This window comes from Dermochelys coriacea, chromosome 2, assembly GCF_009764565.3.
Source record: "Dermochelys coriacea isolate rDerCor1 chromosome 2, rDerCor1.pri.v4, whole genome shotgun sequence".
Classification (NCBI taxonomy): Eukaryota; Metazoa; Chordata; order Testudines; family Dermochelyidae; genus Dermochelys; species Dermochelys coriacea.
The window spans coordinates 52,533,433-52,560,592 of NC_050069.1; the positions used below are offsets into that span (position 1 = coordinate 52,533,433).

At 39.3% G+C, this 27,160-nt stretch overlaps 1 protein-coding gene across 1 annotated transcript; it reads left to right on the top strand.

Moving 5' to 3' along the window:
- Positions 1-945: 945 nt before the first annotated feature.
- SNX16 (sorting nexin 16) lies at positions 946-26,911 on the top strand. The gene is given in 12 exon segments (XM_038392110.2): positions 946-1,059; positions 1,061-1,180; positions 1,182-1,406; positions 4,511-4,550; positions 4,553-4,596; positions 8,507-8,655; positions 19,350-19,419; positions 22,613-22,706; positions 22,709-22,748; positions 24,698-24,817; positions 25,085-25,151; positions 25,154-26,911. Coding segments are annotated over 12 exon segments (1,044 nt in total). The 5' UTR covers positions 946-1,029; the 3' UTR covers positions 25,199-26,911.
- Positions 26,912-27,160: the final 249 nt, after the last annotated feature.

The following is a 27,160-nucleotide window of genomic DNA, read 5'->3' on the forward strand; positions in this document are numbered from 1 at the left end:
ATGCTAAATATTAGTAATTACAAAATTTTTAAAAGTTGCAGTTTGTTTTAAGTATCTATCTATTTAACATAAAGTTATAAGTTTCCAGCAGACTAGTGATGCAACACATGGGCGGCGATGGACGCTTCCCCTTGGGGAGGCTAGTCTCCTGCCCTGCCTCGCCTCTTCCAGCAAAGGCCATGTCCCACTTGCTGCTCTCAGGCCCCACCCACACCCTGCTGAGAGTTGGGTTGGGGATCGTGAGTGGGTGGGGGACCTAAGAGCTCAGCTGTGGTTGAGCTCTTGGCCGGGACCGGCAGAGCTCTCAACCCTAGCTGGAGCCCGGAGCCTCTCCCTCTTTTGCTTCTTCCATTTGCCAATCCCCATCTGTTGCACCTCTTCCCCTGTGGCTCCACCCCCACTCCACCTCTTCCCTCTAAGGCCTTGCTTCTTCTTCTCTGCCACCCCTGCTGCAGCCCTGAGACAAGAAAAGCTCTGTGCCCCTCCAGGGCCCCAAGGTCACGTCAGGGAGTGAGAGTGCCTCCAGCCCCGGGACCATGGTAGAGGGAGATTTTTTCCGAGGGTCCCAACTCCACCACGGCCCCTCCTTCCCAGCAGTGTGAGGTTCGGGGAGGCTTAGCCTCCACTACGCGTCACTCATGATGCAACAGTATTTAAATGCAATCTTTTTGGGGGGGGGGTGTTATATTATGGGATGCAGTCATACTTTAATTATCCATTCAGGTTTTGAGGCTCTGAGAGGTAGAGGGACCTCTCTGACAATGCATCTTTTAAAATTAAAGATTAACTTTTGAGGGACACTTAAAATGATAACAAATTCCATGTAATGGGTGTTTTAACTGTTATCTTAATGTAATTGTGGACTCCTCCAAATACAGTATTTTAACATTACATTCATATAGAAATATGAAGAAAGAGTCATTTCAAAGTTTTCCTTGTTTCCAGATATTGTATTCCTTGAAAAGAAGAGAATGAACCTTAAACCCTTGGACCACAAAGTATAGATTTGCTGAAGTTTTCTAATGAAGAATGGCAACCCCCTATGTTCCTGTTCCTATTCCCTATAGGAAATTCCTCTTCCAACTTTACAACACACAGAAACCAAAGAAGTTCTTCCTTTGGGAGCATCTCAACAAACTCAAATTCTTCAAAAGGGCAGCTGGAGGACTCTACCATTGGTAGGTTTTAAAAAGATGAGTGTGCCTGAACAGATTGGCTCCATGTCGTCTATATGCATTAGTCCACTTGTTAGGACTAAATTTAGAGCTGTGTACACATCTATTGAATATTGTACTCAGCCAATGGAAGATACTGAGCAAAATACAGACTCTGGGAGCTGGGAAGATCGACCTTCTACACCTACTATACTGGGTTATGAGGTGATGGAAGAAAGGGCAAAATTCACTGTAAGTTTGTTTCAGAGAAGTGCGTTCCTCCTGTAAAGATATTGGGATCATGAATTTGATTTCATAATGCTTTTCATTTAAATAATTAAACCTTCTGTTCAAGGATCTTGGGGTGTGTTACAAACATTAATTTAGCTTCTAAATACTGCTGTGAGGTGTGAGAGTAGTTTCCCTGTTGTACAGATGGGGAAATTGCGGCACGTAGGTTTTCTTTCCAAAGTCTCAGACACTCTGCAATTGGAACCAGTTCAGTGGCCTTGTAGATTCATAGATTCCAAGGTCAGAACAAACCATTGTGATCATCCAGTTTGACCTCCTGTATAACACAGGCCCATTGAACTCACCAAAAATAATGCCTAGAGCATATCTTTTATAAAAACATCCAATATTGATTTAAAAATTGTCAGGGATGGAGAATTCACCGCGAGCCTTAGTAAATTATTCCAATGGTTAATTAAATTACTAACTGTTAAAACTTTACACCTTTTTTTCCAGTTTGAATTTGTCTAGCTTCAACTTCTAGCCATTGGATTAGGGGTTCAGGCTGGGGGTTGGGACCCCTCAGGGGGTCACAAGGTTCTTACATGGGGGGGGGGGTCACGAGCTGTCAGCCTCCATCCCAAACTCCACTTTGCCTCCAGCATTTGTAATGGTGTTAAATATATAACAGTGTTTGTTAATTTCTAAGAAGAGAACGCCCACAGTCCCAAGCCAGTGGGCATGGGCTAAGCTACGGGTTTCTCTTTACTGTGTTAGATATATTCATAAAGACCTATTCATATATGTTTATTTATATTTTCTTTTTTCATATCATTGGTGTATTTATTTTTAAACCATAGTACAACTGTCTACAATTTCCCTTTATGAAGGACCAATAAGCAAAAAGTAGTCTAACTCTCTGAGGAGGATTCACATAGATTTCCCAGAATTCACAGTTATCAGCTGCTGAGACATAGCAGAATTTGTATTTACCAGTAAATGAAGAATCTGCTATGAAAAACCTTGAAGTACTGTAAAATTTGTATACAAGTGGAAAAAGATGTTAAGAAAAATGTATGAAGCAGAGTATGTATAGGATATCTCTGGGGGAAGAATTGTTTACAATTAAATTGCCAGAAATTTCTTGCTTCTTGTCAATTTAATCAAGGAGCTGTATCGGCCTATACAGTGCAAAAAAACCCAATATTAACTAAGCTTTTCATTATTTTTCTTACACTTGGAAGTCAAGGTTGTAATCTTGGAGTACAGGAAGTATCTTCACATTGTTTTTACTAATAAAGTCTTGAGTTCTTGATTCACTGTAGATCTTCATGTACTTAAATACTATATTGTAGGTTCAGAGTAGCAGCCGTGTTAGTCTGTATTCGCAAAAAGAAAAGGAGTACTTGTGGCACCTTGTTAGTCTCTAAGGTGCCACAAGTACTCCTTTTCTTTTTATATATTGTAGATCAGTGATACTCAGCTTATTTCTTTTGGACAATGTTAATATTTTCTATGTAACAGTACCTCTTTAGCTCCATGGTATTAATGCATTTTTCTATACCATTATCTCTGCCTCTGTCACTTTTTTCCATGCCTCTTTTCTCTCCCCATATCCAAAAAGGTTGAGTCGCCCATTCATAATGAAAGTGGAAGAATGCCCCTTCCCTGCAGTCAACAGGGGAGTAATTTTGAGCAGCCTGAAGAGGGAGTACACAGTGCATGGGAGAACATGAAAGTTCTCATGAAAGGGGCTTCCGCCCCTCAGGTCTGCTGGCTTGCCATTGGGTTGGGATGGAGGAACAGGCTAGTTAGCTGGTTCTCCTGGAAGCCCCTCTCCTATTTAAACTTCCCTGGGTTTTTCAAAAGCCTCTACCTCTGTTGGATAAGGCTAAAAGGGACCAGATTCCAAAGGTAAGTGAGACTCAGGATTTCACTGGTGGTCTTGTTGCTATGGGGAAAAATGGGAAACCTGAAACCTTCAGACTAAGGTCCTCCCTTGATAACAGTTCCTCCCATGCAGGAGTAGGTAGAGAAATTCAGAAGTGAGTTGAGTCCCAAAGTGGGCCTAGCTGGGTCTGCCCCAAGTTATTGGTTGTATGTTGTAAGTCCTGAACACGAAACTGGACCCAATTAAATACCTGTTGTATGTGAGATGGGGAAGGGGCACATTAGTGTTAAAGTTTGGCTTGCTGCTTAAAATCCATCCCTTGTGCCTGTTGTTCATTTGCCTGCATGTCCTGATCAAGTGGGGTTGTTGTGGTGTAATGACACCACATCTGAGTCAAGTGATCAATGACTACAATTTTGATACTGTCAGTTCGGTCGCTCTGAACTAATGTGTACATTATTGGCTGGTTTGTCATGTTTGGTCACTTGGGAGGACAAAAACTACCAGGCTCAATAAAAAAGGAAGCCAAAACAGTGATTGTCTTTTTTGGGGAGAGGGAGGGAGCGGAGAGAGGTTGTCCTGCAGTACCTAAACGTGTGAGTGTGTGCAACCAACTTTTCAAACCATTATCCAGTGCAGATCTGGATCTTTTAGATGATAGAGTAAAATTAATACCACCTGCCCCAGAGCTTGCTTGGTAGCATCAATGTTATGTTTAAGAGCGAGATTGATGTAATGGATCAGTAAAAAGTAAAGCTGTAATACAGGCTAATTGCAACAGACCTAATTAATTATAGCATGTTTTATTGATGATCTTTGGTACCAGAGCATTCAACTTAGGTGGAAAATACTTTGGGAGAAATCCTGGCTCCACTGAAGTCAATTGGAGTTTACCATTGACTTCATTGGAGCCAGGATTTCACCCTTTGTTCTTCGAGAGAAAGGAGTTTCCCTTTTTTTTTCCTTCCCTTTCCAAGTCAGTCCTTGGTTTCCCCTTCATGATCAGTGCATGTTAATTTCCATTTAAATGTTAAAAGAACTTTTAAATTTAGGGCTTTTTAATCTGTAGAATACCTTTTTAGCTAAAATTTTTGGTTAAACTTTTTTAATTTATATCATCCTTCCACTTTTCAAAAAGGAGAGTTATTTCAGCCTTCCAATCATAGAACTATAATAGGAAGATGCCCTGCTTGTACCCTTTTTTGAAGCTATGCTATTGATTTTTACATAATAGGTTTACAAAATACTGGTAAAGAGAAGTCCAGAGGAGAGTTGGTGGTTTTCAGAAGGTACACTGACTTCTCTAGGCTTAATGACAAGGTGAGTAACAAGTTTACACTGGCAAATTCTCAAATGATTTTGTGAGATCTTTCTATTTCTTTCGTTTCCTTTATTTATAACTTTGCTTATCTTACGTTAACCTTTCTTCTGCTTCTGCTTCCTTTCAACGTATAAGGGATTTGTTTTTTATACTAATGACTGGAAAACACTGGGATTTATCACTTTTAGAAAATTATGGAATTTTTTTTCCAAGTGAAACTTTTAATGCTTCATAATACACTGTGTATGTACCTGAGTGCAGGGTATTTAACTCATGATAATTAAACACTTGGATAGAAGTGTGGTAAGACTATCCAGTTTCTCTTATAAGAATGCTAAAGTATTTATCTAGCCTCCTCATCTTAACAGTGTCTCCAATGCAGTAGAATTGTATTGATCAACAGTATGATCTGATGCTCCTGATTTATGAGCACCAAAAGTATTACATATGTTTACTTACATAAGTATTACATATGTTTATGGGAAATACTAGTCTTCTGTGTTTGTCTTCAGAGACTTGTGAGTTAATAGATTCCATAAGTATTGGATTTTTTTAATTACAAGAAGCTGATATAAAGTAAAGGCTAATACAGTAGAGAGCATGTATATCATCAACTTAACTTTGAACTTTACAGAAATAATCCTTTTACAGTCAACTTCTGACTGGACAAGTTTGTTCAGTATTTATAGAACACAAATGGTGGGATACGTGAAAATGTAGAAGTATGGGAGTCTACAAGGAGAAATTATAACTGCTTCACATTTTGCCTTTTACTATTTGACATTTCTGTTTCCACTTCAGTATGTTCACTGATGTTTCATTTTATATTTCTAAACACATTGTAATTTGTCTTTTCATCCTTGTTAAATTTTTGTTCTGTTCTTTCTCTTTGGTTAGATCAGGAGAAAATGAACAATCAAGAGATTATTTAGGCACATGGACCCAAAGAAGCATGGGTGCAATAATGGTTATAACCAATGTCTTGGTTATTTTCTTGCAATTTAAGTAACAACTTGCACATGCACAGTGTTTCCGTGGAGTCCTTGTGCCTGTTGTTATTGATTATCCTCTAGGCCAGAGGTGGGCAAACTTTTTTTGGCCCTAGGGCCACATTGGGGTTGCAAAACTGTATGGAGGGCCGGGTAGGGAAGACTGTGCTTCCTCAAACAGCCTGGCCTCCCGCCCCCTCCCACTTCCCGCCCCCTGACTGCCCCCCTCAGAAACCCCCACCTATCCAACTCCCCTGCTCCCTGTCCTGATTGCCCCAACCTCTATCCATGCCCCCGACAGGCCCCCCGGGACTCCCATGCCTATCCAAACGCCACCTCCCCCCGTTCTCCCATCCCCGACCGCCTCCTGGGACCCGCTGGCCCAGCCCCCCTTACCATGCCGGCTCAGAGCAGCATGTCTGGCAGCTACACCTCCCAGCCAGAGCCAGACATGCTGCTGCACCACCCTGCAGGAGTGCGTAGCCCCACCGCCCAGAGCATTGCCCGCGTGGCGTGGCTGTGGTGAAGGGGGGACAGTGGGGGAGGGGTCGGGGGCTAACCTCCCTGGCAGGGAGTTCAAAGGACGGGCAGGACGGTCCCATGGACCGGATGTGGCCCGCGGGCCGTAGTTTGCCCACCTCTGCTCTAGGCCACCTGTATAATGACAGGTGTCAAAATATAATAGAATGTTTAAACTAGAAGACCACTGAATATAAATTAGTTTGTCCTCCTGGACAAATTTCAGACCCTGATCTCCATCTTTCTCATTCTATGTACTGCTTTCGCACTAGCTAATGCATGATCATACCCTCTTCCTTCACATTTTCTCTTTCCTTGGCTGTAGTGTTGGTGGTATCAGTTCAATTGCTAGTAGCCTAGTCATCATCTAACAATTAAATTTGTTCGTCAAGTCAAGACAAAGGCCAAGAATTGATAAACATAGAGATTTAGTGCGACACTCTTTCTCTCCAGGTCAAAACTGATTTGTTTTGGTGGAGAAAGCTTAATCTTGTTTTGTAGATGGGGACTGAAGGCATTTCTGGATCATTACAAAAAAACATTACTTAGATATAGGTTGTCAAAGTTGGAAACTAAGACTAAACTTTTACATGATATTGTCAAGGGATTTTGTTTGGATGAGAGTGAATGAAGGCCATTAATATAAAGACTTTACTTTGAATTGCCTAGTTTTTTGTCAGCATCGTAACATAATAAAGATATTTTGTTTTGTTTTAAAGGGAAAACTATTTTAGTGGATTTTTTCTCATTCCTCTTGCGGAATTCCTCTTGCCAGAGTACTTTCAAAAGGTTTTTTTTGGCTTAATTTGGAATTTTTCTTTATTTTAATAGGTGAATCCTCTCAAAGTTTTAGGATTAGAGTGCTTTACAGTAAGTTAAATTGGTACTCTAAGGATAGACAAGACTTAAAAGAAGCAGAGAGAAAAAGAAGTCGGTGCACCAATATTTTAGTTTGTTACCTCAGCATGTATGTTAAAACTAGTACTGTGGTCTAAGGATAGCTGAGCTAAAAGGCTTACATTCAACAGGGTTCAAAAGACATGATGCAATACCAAATCAGCTTAGGCTGTGGATTGGGATGATGGCAGAACCCAGATATAGTCACAGGTATATGTAGCCTTCAGTTTTCTAGCAAGATAAAGATAATATACACTTATAAAACCTCCGACCTAGGCTAGTACTGAGATTCATGAGATCATTTTTAATTTCAGGGAAATTACAACTAAGGTTCTAGTTGAAATCAGGTGATATTTATCATAGAAGTAGACCATTGGGCAATATTTTTTGCTTTTATCATGGAATAGCTTTTAAATGTTTACTGCCCTGAGTAATTGATATGTATGATTGTAAGCACAGACACATCTATCTGCAGTAGTGTATAGGTGACTCATATTAAGCGAGAGCCCTCCCACACACCAACCACTTGCCCCAGCCTGGAGCCCCCTCCACACTCTGAACCCCTCAGCCCCAGCCTGGAGCCTCCTCCTGCACCCCTGAGCCCGCACCCTCCTGCATTCCAACGCCCTCTCCAACCCAGTGAAAATGTGTGAGTGAGGGTGGGGGAGAGCAAGAAATGGAGGAAGGGGGGATGAGCAGGGGTGGAGCTCATTGATGGGGTGGGGCAAAGGTGTGCGGTTTTCTGCAATCAGAAAGTTGGCAACCCTAGCAACAAATGACCCCTTGTTATATCTCAAATTTATTTTCAGTTCAAGACTATAATGCATGGTTGAATAAGTAATAGTTCATTTTCATATTTCTTTTGTATATTCTGGTAAAATAGTGTAAGAGTTATTATTTCTGACACTTCAAAAACATTTCATTGCTGTGTGAATATGCCACAAAATATTTAGCACTGGGATTTTTGCTGGATCTGTGTATCTTGAAATGTTAATGCTCTATGCCAGAAGTGCTCTATATCATTTGTGTCAAAACTGATTTTGATTGGCTGTCCCAAAAAAAGGATGACTTGCATTCCTCTGGATTTGTAATGGCTTTTATATGTGTGTGTGTGTGTGTGTGTGCGCACTTTACAAACTATATGAAACACCGATTAAATGTTTGATTCTGTAATACTTAGGATTTGCATAGTGCTTATAACTCATAACAGTATAAAAAATTAAAGCATCAAAAAACAAAATTCCCATTTTTCAGATGGAAAAATGGAGAGGTAAGTTGACTGCCCAGGGCCAAACAATGAATGGCAATGCTGTGATTAGAAATTTACACTATAGTGTGGATTAGTCATTTTATGTATGCCAAATACTTATGGTGCTTGTTAATGAGGGTGGAAGGGAATTTCTGATTCTCAAGGTAAAAGCTGTTTAGTGGCTTATCTGATTGAGTATTTCAGTAGGTACTTTATTTGTAGTCTTCCTTCATTTGTCTTTGGTTTCTATTTCAGTTAAAAGATATGTTTCCAGGCTTTCGATTGGCACTTCCACCAAAGCGCTGGTTCAAGGATAATTATAACCCTGACTTCCTGGAAGATCGACAGTTGGGACTACAAGCATTCCTGCAGAATTTAGTAGCTCACAAAGACATTGCTAACTGGTATGTGACTGTTTTTTTTCCCCCCCATGTACTCTAACACCTGGAGTTGGCCTCTTTAGGCTCTAACAGACTAGCCCATCTATTTGAGCAATAAGGTATGGAATTTTGTTGGCAGTTTGGCTTGTGCTGTGCCATCAACTGTTATATAGATTTACTGCATCTTTTTAATCTCCATAAAGAGGAAATTGTGATGTATTCTATTTAGATGGTTAATTAAAAATTGCACATTTAAAAAAAATTATATGCAAGACAAATCACAAGGCATGTTTACTCTGGGATTATTCTCCTGTGCTGATACAGAATTAATAAATGTCTTTTAATTTATGTTGGAATGAGATGATAGGCTTTCACCGGTTTTAAGGGCCTATAGTAACCACTTCAAAATCACTTGCAACAATGTGCATAAATTTGAGATGTTTAAAGTTATGTTACATAGTATCACCATGCAAGGTAGTTTTATCAGTGGTATAGCAACAAGAGTATTTCTGTATTTATTCTGGTTTTCCATAATATAATAAAAATTTTCTAGAGTCCCTCTGATATGAGACTTTTGAATTGAGGATAATTATAACCTCTTCTTGTGAAGCAAGAGTAAAATACAATTTTAAGATTTCTTGGGGGAGTAATTGGGGAAGGAGAAGAGGTTGAAATGGGTGCTGGGAGGGAGAGGTATAGATTAGAGAGCCTCTGCATGGTAGCCTACGTTGAAACAAGGGGAATCTCTAAAAGAAAGGGAAATGGTGTCCATCTCTTTCACCCTCTCGGGGCTTGCACTTAGAAAGGATCCACCAAGTTGCTTCCTTAATTTGTATGAATGCAATCCTGTGCTCTTCCCCTCAGCCCTTCATAGCTAAAAAAGCTGCCTTTTTATCTCAGGTTAATTAACATGCCTTAGCTATCTTGAGATGATAAAACTGAAGACCAGGCACTTCAGTTTTACCCTGAGGTAAACAGCCCTATGCCCCTGCCAGCCGTTAACCATGGCAGTTTACCTCATGCTAAAACTGAAGTGCTTTTTCTTCAGTGTTTTTTACCTTGGGATAGGTAAGGCATGTTAATTACTCTGAAGTGAAAAAACCAGCTTTTTTAGCTTTAAAGAAAAGGAGTACTTGTGGCACCTTAGAGACTAACAAATTTATTTGAGCATAAGCTTTCGTGAGCTACAGCTCACTTCATCGGATGCATCCGTAGCTCACGAAAGCTTATGCTCAAATAAATTTTAGTCTCTAAGGTGCCACAAGTACTCCTTTTCTTTTTTGCGAATACAGACTAACACGGCTGCTACTCTGAAACCTGTTTTTTAGCTTTGAAGACAAGCCCTTTAGGCTTGTCTACACTTGAAATGCTACAGCAGCACAAAGCTGTAGCCCTTCAGTGTAGTAAACACTACCTGTGCAAACGGGAGGGCTGTTTAATTGTGCACTCATACATTCTCAAACAAGTCTCGGAGCATTTTTATAACATGCACGTTCTAAACGTAAGATCTAACAGTCAATTCAAATACCATGAATTCTGGACCATTGTATCCCAGAATGCACAGCACACTACAGAGTGCACAAAATTTGATTGCAGACTGAGGGAACCAATTACGTTGGTGTAGATAATCCACCTCGCTGAGAGATGGTAGCTAGGATGACAGAAGAATTCTTCTATTGACCTACCTCTGTGTACACTGGGAGTTAGGTTGGCTTAACTACATCTCTCGGGTGTTCATTTTTCATATCCCTCCCTGACCAATGTAGGTAAGCCAACTTAATTTTCTAATGTAGACCAAGCTTAAGTCTCCTTATCATAAATGTCTTTTTGCAGAGTGCAAAAATTTCTGTTTGACTGGAAGGCATCTTGTTCCAAAATCTTTTTTGGGATTGGTCCGAACTACATGACCATTTGCATGATAGCTGCATTCCACCAGAAAAATGGAACTGTTGACCAACAGGAGAAGACTTGTTAGTTTGAGACAGAATTTTCACAGAAGCTGGATCTAGCTATGGAACTTGCTCCCACAAGAGAATACTCATGGCCCTCACCACTTGTAGAACTAAATGCAAAACCTTAGTTTTTCCTCAGTAAGTTCTTCCTACATAGACCCTGATGAGGAGGAAGTGTTAAACTAATCAAGCTATTCATCAAGCTGGGAAGTAAGACTTGTTTCTATTTTTAAATAGTTGGGTGGTATTCAGATCGTAAGGCAGTGGGTACCATTTAAGTACTTAAATTGGCCATCATGATGGCTGTATCACAGAACCCGAATAAAATAGCTTTCCTGCTGGTCACCTCAGTCTGCAATCAAATTTTGTGCACTCTCTAGTATGCTGTGCATTCTGGAATACAATGGTCCAGAATTCATGGTATTTGAATTGACTGTTAGATCTTGTGTTTAGAATGTGCATGTTTATAAAAATGCTCTGAAACTTGTTTGAGAATGTATGAGTGCACAATTAAACAGTCACATTCTATTTTTCCACCCCACCATCACAAAGAAATTGAATACAAAACCCTTTACTAAAAGTGTTTTTATGAAGTAAAATCAGGAAATTTAGTTATGACTCTGACAACTGTTACTTGGTCAAGTTGCACATCTCAGTCTTTAAATTCAGTGTGTGTTTGTTTTAGAATTTCCCTTACAGTTTTGCTTGCCTCTAACTGGTTTAGTCCCACAAAACTGCAGCACTGGTTATTATGCTGTTCAAGAGTCTCTTAGCCCTGATCTATACTTAAGAGTTGTATTGAGGTAACTATTTTAATTAAGAATATAGCTTTAAAAAACAAAAACATTACACCAGGGAAAGCTCTAGTGTGCCTGCAGTTATACTAGTGTAAAGGAAAGGCTACACCTGTATAAAGCACCTGTAGATTGATATAACAGCCACCCCTATGGGTTTTATACTGCGTAAACTATACCTGTATATATGGGTACAAATTCTAGTGTAGATAAGCCCTTACTCTGCTGCCATGCATCTGTAGTTCTGCCAAGGGTCTCGAATCTCAGTGACTCTCATATTTAATAGGCCTATCATGCATCTTAGAGACATGTTTCACTACAGAATATCCTGTAGCCTAGTGGAATGTATCCCAAGCCAGGAGACCATGAGTTGTTTTCTCAGCTCTTGCAACTAACTGCTGTTAATGTTTCAGCACACTTCACAACCAGCATTAACCAAGATCTCATGCCTTCTCAAAGCGGTGGTAATTATTATTCACACATTTTACATGTAAGATACTTGAAAAATTGCACAGATCACATCAGGCAGAGCAGGAATAGAAATCCCATCTCAAATATGACAGATCCACTTTTCCATGCTGACTTTCAGAAGGAATATGCCAAATGATGAGGTATGACTCTACTCCCAACACCTGGAATCCTGATACCTAACATTCTAGTATTGTCTGAGAGTGAGTTTTCCATTAGTTACACATGTGACATGTCGTCGTCTTCTAGAGGTTTGTCCATAGCTGAAATGGAAGAAATTTGTACTGTGGATCTGAAGGTCCATGGGCTTACACCCTGCTGATGACCCATGTTGGAGAAAATGTGTATTAAGACCCATTCTTAAGTTAATGCCATTCCTAGGAGTAACTGTTGGAATGGTTTTGTATTGTAAAATGTATTTAGAAGTGAATTTGAATGTTTTGCTAATGTTTTGTCATATTAGTGTTCATATTTTGGTTAATGGGAGCTTTCCTTTGAAGAAGGGGTGGCGTTGTGGTATTTTTAGAGTGTGTTTGAAGAAACTGAGTGTGTCATGTCAGAAATCTTGCCTGTGCCAGTAAAACCTGGAGACCCTGCCCCTGTAAGCTCCAAAAAGGTTAGAATTGATTTAATAAGCGTATTTTTCTAGAAAGTAAGCCTTATTCTTGAAGGTGTACATTCACACTGATTGGGGGACTTGATGCCCCATGTCATTACTAATAAGTAAGGCTACATTTTAGTCACAGATATTTTAGTAAAAGTCTCTGACAGGTCATGGGAAGTAAACAAAAATTCACAGCCCGTGAGGTATCCATGACTTTTATGATATACCCCTGACTGAAACTTGAAGGGGTGGCTGGGGGAAGGCAGCCCGGATGCTGGGCGAGTGGCCGGTGGCATGCAACCCAGGACCCACTCTGGTGCTGGCGGGGTCGGTTGGCGGGGCCGTCAGGCTCCCTACCTGGCTCCACACTTCTTTCCCCCCCCCCCCCCCGCAGCAGCAAGTAGGTTTAGGTGTGGGAGGGGGTAGGAGGTTGGGGCACTGGACAGGGTAAGGCAGGCTCTGGACGGCGCTACCTGGGGGGCTCCCCAGAAGCAGCGACATCCCCCTCACTCAGCTTCTAGGCAGAGGCGTGGCCAGCCATCTTTTCCAACTGTCTGCAGGCTCCATCCACCGCAGCTCCCATTGGCCGTGATTCCAGGTCATTGGAGATGCCAATCCAGCGCTCTGGGCAGAGGCAGCATGCAGAGCTGCCTGGCCACGTCTTCCACCTAGCAGCTGAGAGAGGGGGATGTTGCTGCTTCAAGGGAGTCCCCCAGGTAAGCAACCTGTCCAGAGCCCGCCTCAACCCCATCCCTGCCCTCTCCCCACCCAAACTCTGCTGCTGGGTGTTGGGGGGCGGGGCCCGGTGTCCTGAGACTGCCCACAGTGGCCGGTGCAACTGGCACAGGGCTGCTGAGCTGCCTCTGAACCAGGCGCACCAGCCACTGCAGAAGTCGCTGAGGTCACAGAAATTCACGGAATCTTGCGACCAACCTGACGAACTTGCAGCCTTATTAATAAGCTATAGAACCTTTCATCAGTAGGTCACCAGTTTGAATCCTTCCTGGCTCAGCAGGGATTAAAAATTATTACCTTTGAATGGCTGTTGGAGGAGTCTGTGGATCTCGGTTCTAGCTTTGTCATCACACCACCAGATGTTGTGCTGATTTGCTGAGAAGCCAAGAACTGCATGGGTCATGGAGACTGAACTACCTTTGTTCTTTTGGTGGAAGTCTTTTCTTTGTTTTCCCTTCCTTGCCATATTAGGGTTGAGGCATGCTGGCAAAGCAGTATGTGTGGGAAGCTTGCCTGCTGATCAAGAACTTAATTTGCTAAGGCTGTGAGGTGCCTTTCACTAGCACTAAATTCACGCAATAATTTTAAAGCTGAAATGTATGGTAATATGCAAGTTGTTTGCAAATATGCAAATTATGTCTGAATTTGAATAAAATGTCACATAGAGCAGCAAAAAACTTAGTAGCTATGCATCTTGTCTGATGAGTTTCCTGGTGCATTGGAGAAGCCAGATCAGGTTGAGATCTCCACCTACAAAACTCAACATACTCCTGCAAATTCATGTAATGGGGCAGGAGGGAGAAAGGAGTCTAAACCTGCTGACTAGGGGACTTAGCTGTGCTTTGTTCTTCAGAAGCAGCAGCAGCATCTCTCTTGTCCCTCCACCCTACCATAGGGGAGTCTTAAAGGGAGGCACCCAGTTTCCTGCGTTGAGATTTTGTAGGATAGCTTTACACCTGTTTGCTTCCTCTGAATCCCCTGCCCACCAGATGCAGCATAATGCAGCTCTGTCTTTCACTTGGCACTGCTGCCTTTTTCCTGTCTATTGCCTTCTTATAGATAGGCAAAAGGATGGGGGGAGAGAGAATCATGTATAACAGGTAGTAGGAGAAGCAGAGGGCCTTGCAGGGGATTAAGAAGGTGGCGAAAACCACAAAGGAGAGGCTTCTAGATTGATTTTGACAAATAGGGAGGAACTGGTGGAGAATTTGAAAGTGGAAGGCAGCTTAGGTGAAAGTTATCATGAAATGGTAGAGTTCATGATTCCCAAGGAATGGTAGGAAGGAAAACAGCACAATAAAGATAATAGATTTCAAGAAGGTAGACTTATCAAACTCGGGAGTTGGTAGGTAAGATCTAATGGGAAGCAAGTCTAAGGGGATAAACAGTTGTTGAGAGTTGCAGTTTTTCAAAGAGACATTATTAAGGGCACAAGCAAACTATCGCACTGTGTAGGAAAGATAGGAAGTATGGCAAGAGACCACCCTGACTTAACCAGGAAATCTTCAGTGATCTGAAACTCAAAAAAGAGTCCTACAAAAAAAGGAAACTAGGTCAAATACAAGGATGAATATAAACAAATACTACAAGTATGTAGGGACAAAATTAGAAAGGCCAAGGCCCAAGACAAGATTAAACTAGCTAGAGACATAAAGCATAACAAGAAAACGTTCTACAAATACATTCGAAGCAAGAGGAAGACCAAGGACAGGGTAGGCCTGTTACTCAATGGGGGTAGGAGATGGGAGGAAACAGTAACAGAAATGTGGAAATAGCAGAAGCCTGAAGTCTAAACTTATTAAATATTAATATTAATATTAAAAATTTATTGTGGGGGGGGTTGTTTGTTTGTTTTCACCAAAAAGGTTAGTAGCGATTGGGCATCTAACATAGTGAATGCCAGTGAAAATGAGGTAGGATCAGAGGCTAAAATAGGGAAAGAGCAAGTTTAAAAATTACTTGGACAAGTTAGATGTCTTCAAGTCTCTAGGGCCTGATGAAATACATCCTAGAACACTCAAGGAGCTGACTGAGGAGATATCCAAGTCATTAGTGATGATCTTCAAAAGTCATGGAAGATGGGAGAGATTCCAGGGACTGGAAAATAGCAACTATAGCGCCTATCCATAAAAAGGGAAATAAGGACAACCTAGGGCAATACAGACTAGTCAGCTTAGCTTCAGTACCCGAAAGATAATGGAGCAAATAATTAAGCAATCAGTTTGCAGACATCTAGAAAATAATAAGGTGATAAGTAACAATCAGTGCTGATTATCAAGAATAATTGTCAAACCAACCAATGGCTTTCTTGTCGTGGTAACAAGCTTTGTGGATGGGGAGAAGCAGTAATATGATATATCTTGACTTTCGTAAGGCCTTTTGATACTGTCTCGCTGACCTTCCCATAAACAAAGAAATACACCTAGATGGAGCTACTATAAAGTGGGTGCATAACTGGTTGGAAAAACCTTTCCCAGAGCATAGTTATCCGTGGTTCACAGTCATGCTGAAGGCCATAACAACAGGGATCCCACAGGGATCAGTTCTGGGTCCAGTTCTGTTCAACATCTTCATCAGTTATATAGATAATGGCGTAGAGAGTACACTGATAGAGTTTGCAGATGATACCAAGCTGGAAGGGATACAAGTGCTTTTGAGGATGGGATTAAAATTCAAAATGATCTGAAACAAACTGAAGAAATGATCTGGAAGTAAATAGAATGAAATTCAATAAAGAACGAATGCAAAGTACTCCACTTAGGAAGGAATAATCAGTAGCGCACACACACACAAAGGGAAATGACTGCCTAGGGATGGAGTACTGCGGAAAGGGATCTGGGCATCGTAGTGGGTCACAAGCTAAATATGAGTCCAACAGTGTAACACTCTTTCTAAAAAAAAAAACATCCCAGATGATCGTTGCTATCAGCAGGAGTGTTATAGCAAGACGCAAAAGTAATTCTTCTGCTCTACTCCGCGCTGGTTAGGCCTCAGCTGGAGTACTGTGTCCTGTTCTGGGTGCCACATTTCAGTTAAGCTGTGAAATAATTGCCTTGGGAGGTTGTGGACTCTCCATCATTGTCTAGCCGATTCTTAAAAATCTCCAAACACTTGTCAGGGATGGTCTAGATCAGGGTTCTCAAACTGTGGATAAGGACCCCAAGTGGGTCATGCCCCGGTTTTAATGGGGTCAACAGGACTGGCTTAGACTTGCTGCAGCCCGAGTCTGAAGCCTGAACTCCACCACATGGGGCTGAAAGCCAGAAGGCTTCAGCCTGGCCCAGCGGAACTCAGGTTACAGGTCCCCTGCCTGGGCTAAAGCCTTTGGGCTCTGCCCCCTCCCCTGGCCCAGGGTTTGTGTGGGCTTGGGCAGGCTCAAGGCTTCGGTCCCCCGTCCTGGGATGTGTAGTCATTTTGTTGTCAGAAGGGGGTTGCACTGCAATGAATTTGAGAACCCCTGGTCTAGATAATACTTAGTCCTGCCATGAGTGCAGGGGATGGACTAGATGACCTCTCTCAATCTCTTCCAGTCCTATGATTCTGTCTCACAATTTGAGAGGGGAAACTCCCTTCCCCATTATGGTTCGAAGGGTAGGGATAAAGGAAAGGGGAAGAGGCTCTCATTTCCTCCTCTTTTCTCCTAAAGTTCCTGTTGGAAGGGGAATGGGGCAGTGCAAATTAAAGTTAACACCATAGTAATACAAATTAAAATGCATTCCAAAGGGAGTTACAGTAAATAGTAGCCATAACTTTAATTTCTTAATTTCTGTTAATGCAAAAATGCATAATGTATATTGGTTGTACTTGACTCTAATTTGCCAAATAATTTACAGTAGAAAAATCACAGGACTTCCCACAAGCTGCTCTACAGAGACACCAAGTAATTGATATGACCTATTGTAAATAAAAGTATTTATATAGCAGACTGAGTACTTAGATGTAATTGTTATGCTTTTTGGTTATCCTCTTTCCACACTAAAAGCTTTACAGTATTTGTCACATTATTCTAATCCCACATTTTGTAGTGTAATAGAATTCCTAGCAAAATAATGTGAAACTAGATACTTTAAAATACATTTGGATTGAACTTTGTGAAATCAAGGGTGAAGATATTATAGGACAGTTGGTGAGCTGCCATGCTTTTATGTAATAATTCTTCTGCGTTAGCCATATGCAATCTCATTCAACACAGCTCACATCTTATAAAAAAGAATTGTTCAACCAGATAAAGATGGACTATAGAACCATATTAAAAGAGGGTCAGCTGTTTAAACAGTCAACTAAACAAATTGACACATTGCTCTAATATGGTTGTTTTCAAGATGGCCCCAACTTTCTGTGGGTGAATAACTATTTTTACATGTGAAAAGTGTTGGATTGGTTTTTATTTTTCTAGAAAATTAATAGATCAGTCTATATCCAATCAGTCATGGCTGGAGCAAATTCTAAAATTAGCAGTTGGATTAGATCCAGCCACAATTGTTAGGATTACATAGTGATTTCAAATACTATATGAATATTTAAAACTCACAATTATTAGGGAAAACTATTTTAATTGCAGAAAACTCTGGACAAATAGTTTACACTGGTCACAATTTGAGTGGGATGGAGGCTTGAAAATTAAGGCCTGTAATGGGAGTCTGGATGCAGTCTTAACTTCAGAGTCAATATTGTGTCTCTCACATGGGCTCCAACCTCCACTTAATCTATATAACAGCCAACTGATTTCCCAGAGAGGAATTGTTTATGGTGGTGTAAGGGGTACTGCTGCCTACTGTGATTAAAAAGTGAGGCGATTGGGGCAAGTGGGAATTTAAACTACATATTGGCAAAAATAATTCCAAAGAGAGAGAGGTCTCTCAAACAGGAAGTTTTGAAGCACCATCAACTGGTCATTCAAAACCGAGTTGAACAAAGCATTTAGGAACATACTCGACAATCCAGCAATCAAATGGAGTATAGAAGTTCTTCCTTCCACTAAACTGGTGGACTGCAGAGTGAAAAGAAGAAAAAATAGCAAAATAAATGGTTAAGCATAGGGTGGAGAGTGTTTCTTCTGCGTTTCTAGTTTGCCAGTCTTAATTAAAGTTGGTTAATTAAACAAGTAGGTGAAAAAACTTGTTCCCATTAAGTTTTTACATGTGCTCTTCCACAACACTGAACACCTGTTCCTGTGTTTCAGATTTTGGTGTGGTTGAGAGAAGTGGGAAAATGGCATTTTTTTAAAAAAGTATTTAACTTATTTAATATTAATATTTTTTTAAATTTTTATTTTTTCAAGAAATGTACAAAAGCTATGCAGTGCAATGAGCATGCCCGGCACTCAAATTTAATAATTACATACACTAAGACAAAGGAATGCAGACATTATATTATCTATTGGTGTGAACTTCTAGCTTCTGTTTTCTGATACAGGAAATGTCTGGCTTCTAAAGATGAATTCATATTAGTTACAAATGTCTTCTATAAAATATAGGTTTTAGTAATGACATAACATAACCCACTTACATGTAATTCATCCGGGTAACACCAAACTTGGTACTTGTAATTTTTTTACCGTGTATTGGTTAATGGATTGGGATTTTAAACCAAGATCCTGCAAATAGATCTATCTTTGTGTACCCTTGTGTCTGTGCAGAGCCCCACTGATGTAACTGAAGAAGAGCATCCCTAGAGGGATCCATGTGTAGGTTCTAGCCCTTAGTAAATAGTACTGTAGTGATTTTTTCATCTTTTAATATTTAGTAACCAGGAGAACTTTACTGTTAAATATTTAAGGTGCCTGGGAAATACTTGTCAATTGTCATCAAAATGATCAATTTCTCTCAAGAAGCTCAGAAATCCTCATTTTAAAGTAGAAACTCCCCTATATATTTTAAATTCATAACTTAAGCATGGATGTAAAAGCTTATGAGAAATTCATATAGTATCTGTTAAGTACTGTTACTGGCTAAACACAAGCATGGCTGACAGAATAGTATATAAACACTTATGTATATTGGCGGGAATAATCTGAAAGCATCGATTCCTTTCATTAATGAAATCATTAGTCACTTTCAGAAACCCTTCAGTTGTGTTCATCTTTAGATATTGTTGCATGTTGCTTTTACACCTCAGCTCAATATATATATATATATATATATAATCTTTTGTTTTTTGGTGAAGTCTTGCAGTGAGAGAGTTTCTTTGTTTGGATGATCCACCAGGTCCATTTGATAGCCTAGAAGAGAGCAGGGTAAGTGCTATATAATATCACGTGACAAGAACAAATAGTAAATATAGAATATAGAACAATAATATTTGTTTTAGAATATTGTAAAATATTGGCAGAATATTGTCATTTTTCCTGTATAGCTGGGGTAGACTTTCATTAATTCATAATCAGAAAGCGGTAACTGCTTGTGCTTAATTTTAAAACTGACCAACCATTTTTGAATGATCTGGGCCCATTAATAATCTTTTGTCCTCTTCTATTGTTACAACGATCCCTAAATGTACTTTGTCCCCAGGGCTGCTACCGATGCTAGTTGTTTGGCACAGGTGAAGTGGTAAGAAGATAGCTAGAGTGTTAGTGCAAAGGTCTTGTTGAGAGTAGGACAAACTACAGATAAAGTTACTGAAATTGTATGTCATAGTTGTACAAGTTAGTTTTCTGGCTTCACAGTAGCACTCAGCAAAGTCCCAATCAGCAGAAATATTCAGGTGGGAACAAATGGTTAATCCACGCCATTTACATTAATAAAAGAATCGCAATGTTCTCACATTGAGTTTACTTTGCAGCTAAAATAACTCTGATTCAGATTGAGCTGTCTGTGGCAGCAGTCTTCCCTGCTTGCATTTCAGTTCAGTGGAAACTTCAGCAATGCTTTTTGCAGGGAGCACATTACCTTGATGCATTGTAATTTATACTGTCAGTTTGTTTCTGGATGCAGTCTGAAGTTTAGACCTATAAAGCCATAAACAAATTGAGGCATGGCTGTCCAAAGCTATGTCTGCATTGGGGAATTTTAAAAGAATCTCACTGGTTCAGCTGAACTCATATTAATGCTGGTGGAAGCTAAAATGTAGATGCAGTTCCTTCAGCCAGACCCAGTTTTACCACCCGAAGAAACTTGGAACCCAGCTTCTGACAATCTCTCTCTGGGTACATTATTGTGTACATCTTCAAGGATTCAGTGTATTATTTTGTATAGTATACACTTTCATTTCGAAGATGGTGAAATCAGTTTTCATGTTAACCATTTGATTGTTAACTCCGAGGTAAAAACAAACCATTTATAATAATGCAAACTAGTTGAATGACTAGTTCACGCTCATTAAACAAGCATTCTGTTCATAGCAATAATGCATACACATATTTTCCTGATAGGTATTTCAAGCTTAGATTCTGGTAGCACTAATCCATCTCCCTACCAGCCTAACAACTTGCATAGTACACTTACTAGTGTTTAGTCCCATGAAGATTTCAATAATTTCTTTGGGCAACAGGTATGCTGTCTTTAGTGGAAATCCATATTCCAGGGTTGTTGTTTTTTTTTTTAAAGTAAATACCCATTTAGCACAATTAACAGCTGCTTTGTTGACTCTTAATTCAGTGTGTACATTTTTCTTTCTTTGTGGACTATTTATGTGACAAACATTTCGGTGCATTAATCTAACTGTTCATACAATTTTATAAGGAATTCGTATAAAAGTTCTTACAATACTTGTACATGTATAATGACCAATCTCTAAACCTGGAATACGCTGACATTCTGCAAAATACAACAGAATCCACATAAATGGCTTCCTGAAATGGAACGCTGTAAGGGACTGCGGAAGACTTTGTTATGGCCTAGCCAGGGACCTTTCGCTTTCTTGAGCCGAGAGGTTACTGGGGGACATAGATAGCTGCTTAGCTATTGTGGGATAGAGAGAGTTTTTGAAGGACACAGCTGCTTTGTTATTGTAGGAGATAGTTCTTGAAGGACACAGCTGCTTTGTATGGCCCTTTGCCAGGTAGTAAAAATCCCCCCTTTAAGAAGCACCTAATTTTATATTCATGAGCTGTTTTTGTGTAATGCTTATTAATGCTGACTGTCTGCCCCTCCGTCGGACTCCGTCCCAGGCAAAGCTCCGGTGTGCTGGGTTCCCCGCCTCCGTGATTGCAATGTTTGGAGTCCCCGTTGCGGGTGGGTCACTAACCTTCAATAAAGCCAATAACTCACAGCTGTGTGTAAGCCTCGTTTTTCTCAGAGTACTCCTGCCAGACCTATGGTACTTCGAGCATCGTGGCCAGAACAAACGCCTGCTTAATTGGAGTCATTGTTAGGGGTTCACTGAAAATGTTCATTGTGAAGGTTTAATTGGGTGCCATGTGTTTTCTGGAAGACTATTCCTGCTATGCACAGGTGTGAACAAAACTCATGTTAAACTGACAATTTGTTTCTACTGGCCTAGGAAAATTTACTATACCATAGGAGTTTGTTTCTAATGGCCTAGGAAATTATTAAACCATAGTCAATAGATGAATTAACTTTTAAACCATGAAGTAATGTAAAAAGATATCTTTTAATGTATAGAAATATCTTTGAATTGGGGATACATTGTGTTTTGTTTCAAATCTATATAATTGTAAATATACCACCAATTTCATTAATTGTTATTCAGTGGTGGACTTGTATGTTGAAGCAAAATACAGTATCTTCCCAAAACATATTTTTACAGGTGACTTTTAGACCTCTGAAAAACAATGGAAGTGCTGACACTATCTTAACTGTAGCATACAGGTAACTTCACTTATATGAACCATATTATTTGTTACTTTAATAGGGCATAGCCCTGTCTAAAATGTTCACATTTAATAAGTTCAGTGAATCCAATGGTTAACTGCATGTAATATAAACCAAAAAGTTCACCTCTGAGTTGGATGGTTTCATTATTTAGTGAGGACACATACATTATTAAATCAGAAGTGCTCATTACTGGTGGCAGACTTGCTGCTAACAGTAATAGAACAGTAGGCTAGATGCCAAGACTTGTACCATATCCTGCATTAAATGGCTATATAGCAGTATACTTTAGCCTTACACGTTAAAACTGGAGAGAGTTCACTGCGAAATTCCGTAGGCTATACATGCAAGGATTACCTTTCAGGATGGGGGCCTACTTTGTCAATCCTGTATTTATTTTGCAGTTGGTTACATAAATGTCAGTGGCGTGACATGGCAAAAGTATTTCAGTTGTGGTATGGTGTAATAAATGGTTCAAAGCCAAGTTACATCTTTTTATTAAAGACAAAAGTACAACTTTTAAAGTTCATTAGACAGCTCTTCAGGGATCAATACAAAGAAAAGCAACTATAACCCTGTAACTATTGTACATTTTTAAAAGAAAAGCCGTAAAGTCCACTAGGGTTACTGGCAACTAACCTTGAAATTTTATTTTAGGCTTTTTGTGAAACTCTGGAGGAAACTAATTACCGTCTCCAAAAAGAACTTATTGAAAAACAAAGGGAAGTGGAATCATTGAAGAAATTATTAAGTGAAAACAACTTCATATAGATACTGTAGAGAAGAGAATTAGGTATGTTGTGGCTTCAGTATTTTCAGAATTTCATAGACTGATGTTAGTAGCTATCCAGATACATCAGTCAAGTGGCTGTGCAGAAGGCAGTGTTTTAAATAATGCTTTCTCATATGTTAAGGGGCTAGCAAAGGAAATGTTCTGTTTGTTTTTTAAATCATTTTGCCAATCGTACTGTTCCACCTCCTCTAAGATCAGTGAGAACAGGTAAGAGGGTTAAGTACAGTCCAAACTTTGCCTCTGCAGTCCTTGGTCTGTGGAATGCCTTCCTGGAAGTGAGAATGGTGGTTTATTTGGCTTGCTTTAGAAGTTGTAAAGTTCCCCTATATTTGAAAGCCTTTGACATGGCAAAATGATTGCTTGATCTGTTCTTGTGGTTTCATCTCTTGTATTTCATGTGTGTTTATAGTTTTAACTTTGTTGCTCTGAGGTGCTTGGCATGCTGCAGCAGATAGACAATTTGTAGTCCTGTTTCAAAGCTCTTTAAATCAAAGAAAACATGGCAGGACTTCATAATAAAATTTTATTGTGCATATCTGCTAAAGTGTGCAGCAGACCCAGGGGAGATGATGTGGGAATATTGAGAGTCTGCAGATCTGCTGAATCTACATTCTGGAATTTATTGGAAAAGAATGAGTCCTCAAAGCCATGTTAGATGCTTTAAAAGCTCTAGGGATGTGTACTATGGCATATACAAGTTCACTAAAACAATGAATATGGTGTTGGATGCATGACTTGAATTTAATCATTACACAATAAGAAAATAGTTTGAGGAAATGGTACTGCAGCTATTGCAAAAAAGATTAAGAAAACTCACAAACAAGCCACCAGTCACAAAAAACAAAGATATAATATTATGCTTTTTTCTAGTTTAAATTTCAGCCAGTCCTAAGATATACTGTAGTAGATTGTTTTCAAACAAATTTTAAATGTTTCCCATTCAACTACAGTTTCTTCTTTCCAGAACACTCTACTTTGAAAGCAGCTTTACCTTGAAAAAAAAAAATGTAGTGGGGGTAGGGATTGGAGAAATGTATGTTTGGACAGGAAAAGAATAAATTGACTGAGGTGGAGAGAAGAGATGGAGGCAAGAATGAGAAGGAATTAATGAACAGTATGAAAAAAACAAACAGCTTTGTACTTCATTCATGTTATGATTAAGTGCCAAATATATTGCCCAGATGTAATATGCTCAGGGGATAATCCATATTCTCATGGCAAAATACCATTTTTAGCCAGGATCTGTAGTACAGGAACTTGCCACTGACCTAGTAACCTTTTGTCCCACCGTGCTTCAGGAAAGACCTGTTACCTTTCTATGTTTCATTGTTATGAAACACTATCCTAGTGAAAAGAATTGTGTGTTCGTTATATCCACCAATACCACTTATTCTCTATCATTGGCAATTTTCTATGACCTATGGTGTACAGAAGGAAAGGAGGACTTGTGGCACCTTAGAGACTAACAAATTTATTTAAGCATAAGCTTTCGTGAGCTACAGCTCACTTCATCGGATGCATTTACAGAGATCAGACTAGATTATCACAAATGATCCCTTCTGGCCTTGGAACTATGAAGTAGAGCCTTAAGGAATATTGTCTAACATTCATCCGCATTTGCTGCTGATCTGACTTGAAATCACAGTCCTCTCTTTGGGGCATCAGAATCATTTTGCGATATGAAGGACAGAGGATTAGCTTCAGGTGAGGAATAAGCAGCTGGAGCAGATGAGCTGCTCCAAAACAAAGATCCTGCGTAAACTATGGAACTTTCTAATAATAAAAGAAACAAGAGGGGAAAGTAGGGGGAATGATGGTAGTTTCTAAACAAAATGTCCCATTTAAAATGAAGCATTAGTGGCTCTTCAAGTGCTGATTCACTACTGAATGTTTTGTCATAAATAGATTGGTTGTATTCTACATAAATGTCTCTCTTGAATTTGCTGTAGGGATTTGTCTTTAGGAAATGGGAAAACACGCAGAATGTCAGGAGAAGAAAGTGAGTGCAGTGGTGAGGTGGAGTCTTCTGCAGTAGAAGCAGATCAGGGTGCCTTGGGAGATGACAGCTGGTAAATGCAACTTTATTTTTTTAACTTAAAATACATTAAGTACTTGACTGTATAGACATACTACTCATCTGTGTAGGCACAAAACTGTTTACTGCACAATATTAGCAGCTTACAATGTATTTGATATGGACCCTGGAAAAGAGGAGGTTTTAGACTTGCAGTGGGTAGTAGTGCCTAGTTTTGCAAATGTTTGCAGATAGAGGCATGAAATTAATACAGAGCAACAAACTGGTTCTGTATGACTGACTTATTGATCTGTTGTTGCAGCTCTGATAAAGAGAATCATCAGACGTGCTGGAGTGGCTTATTGGCTGAAAACTCTGTACCAGAAATTTGAAGTTGCTGGAAGTAGCATACACTGCTGATGAGAGGAATAATTAACAGCAGCTGTCATTACCTTCAAAATTTCATAATGACTTGGGACAGACTATATCATAGTAAAAGCATGCATAGCTGTAAAGAATTTACAGCAAAGAGCAAGATGTACACATTGATTGTATTACATAAACAAATCCTTACAAGTTATTTACATAGGAAATATACTCATTGCTGCTTTGATTCAATTTTTATCCAGCCTTATATATTTAATATATTATACAATCTAATTAGGGCTAAATTCAGCTGTGCCTAGATTCTTAAGTACTGAACACAGAAAATGATGATTTGCTAGTGTAGTGACTAAAGCTACGTATATGTAGTCACCAATCACATGTGACGTGTTACGTATTGCATGTTGCTACAAATGTGATACATTAAATGTGTTCATCTGTTTGATGTTTGGTTTTTTTTCACATTCTTATATAGCCATAAATTAATGCTCATTGAAGTAAAGATGAACACAACTTGGGTTTAATAAGACTATAGGAGCTACTATGTTTTTAAAGTTCTAAATGAAATTTCTCTGGAATTTTAATGCAATAAAATAAGACTTGCAGTGACAAAAGAAAAGGATTTATGAAATGGGATTATCACTGGACATTTTAATAAAACAAACTTGTAGTAGTTGCTGAAAGAATTGAGCCATGGAAACCCAACACATTGTATATGTTCATCCCATTATAGCATGTTGTAATAATTTATTTAGTTCAGTAATGCATCTTTAAAATCCTACACTTTTGTCACACTCCCCCTTAATGATAAAATCTGCGATGTTGCCTTTTATCCAGAACACTACCTCTTGCCTTCTTGCTAATGCATACATACTTTGGGTTTTTTAAAACATGATCTAGATTATATGGAGATGACTAAATGATTTGTAAAAAAATAAATAAATAAAAAGCCATATTTTTTCTTCACATTCATAATTAGGTTTAATCTAGTTTCAATATATTTTTGTTTTGATATATTGTACACATGGGAATATTGCTACAAAACATTCTATAGCCTATTTTTCAAAATGTATTAAGCCAGGTGATGCACTTTATAATAATTAAGACTCGTTTGTGCCAAGTTCAATTGGCTAATTTCTTTTGAGAAAGGGGAGTTGCAGGGAGGGAGAGGATTAAGTTATGCCTTTTTGTATTTTACTTACGTTCATTACTACAGAAGTTTGCTATAGTACTCTGGTAAGCTTTATTAAATCTTTCATACAGCTTGTTTCTGTTCTGTACTTATTTACTGAAAGTGCCTTGTTTTCTTCTGCTTTTCTAGTGGGAAGAATGCTTCCCCCCCCTTCTCCCCCCACCCCCAACCACCCCATTTCACTCTCTCCTTGGTTTAATGCTGCTTAATCTGCAGGTGTCTGTGTGCTGGAGTTTTCAAAGCTAACTTTGTATTTCAGACTATATATATATAATCTTATGTAGAACTGTTATGAACCCTTCTGGAGAAATAAAACTACAGACATCACTCAACTTTCTTTTATTTGTTTGTAGAAAGATTTCAGTGCCCTTGTGAGAGAAAAGTATAAAAATCTGTCTGAAAGACAAATCGGCAGTGTCTTATTTATGTCATACAGTTGTTCAACTTCTAGTCTAATTCAGTCATCTTTGTACCAAAATTTAATGTCTGCATGAAAAATGTAGAATGCTGCACAACATATCAGGAAACTTGCTGTACTTCTACTGAAGGTAAAATAAAAGTGATTAAACAGTTTGAATATCGTCCTGGATAGCCTTTAAGGCATCCAGAGAATTCAATACAGTTACTGACTTCTGGTACATTTAGATTACTTATCTTTTTTGATAACTTGTCATCAAAACCCAGGTAAACACTTACATGTTTAAAAAAATAGGTCTGAACTAAATGGACTAAAAATAGTATTGGTTTAGATGACAAATGTTTTTAAAATTCTCCACCTACGTTATTTTCTGTCTGCCTTTATTCAGTTAATGAATATAAGCC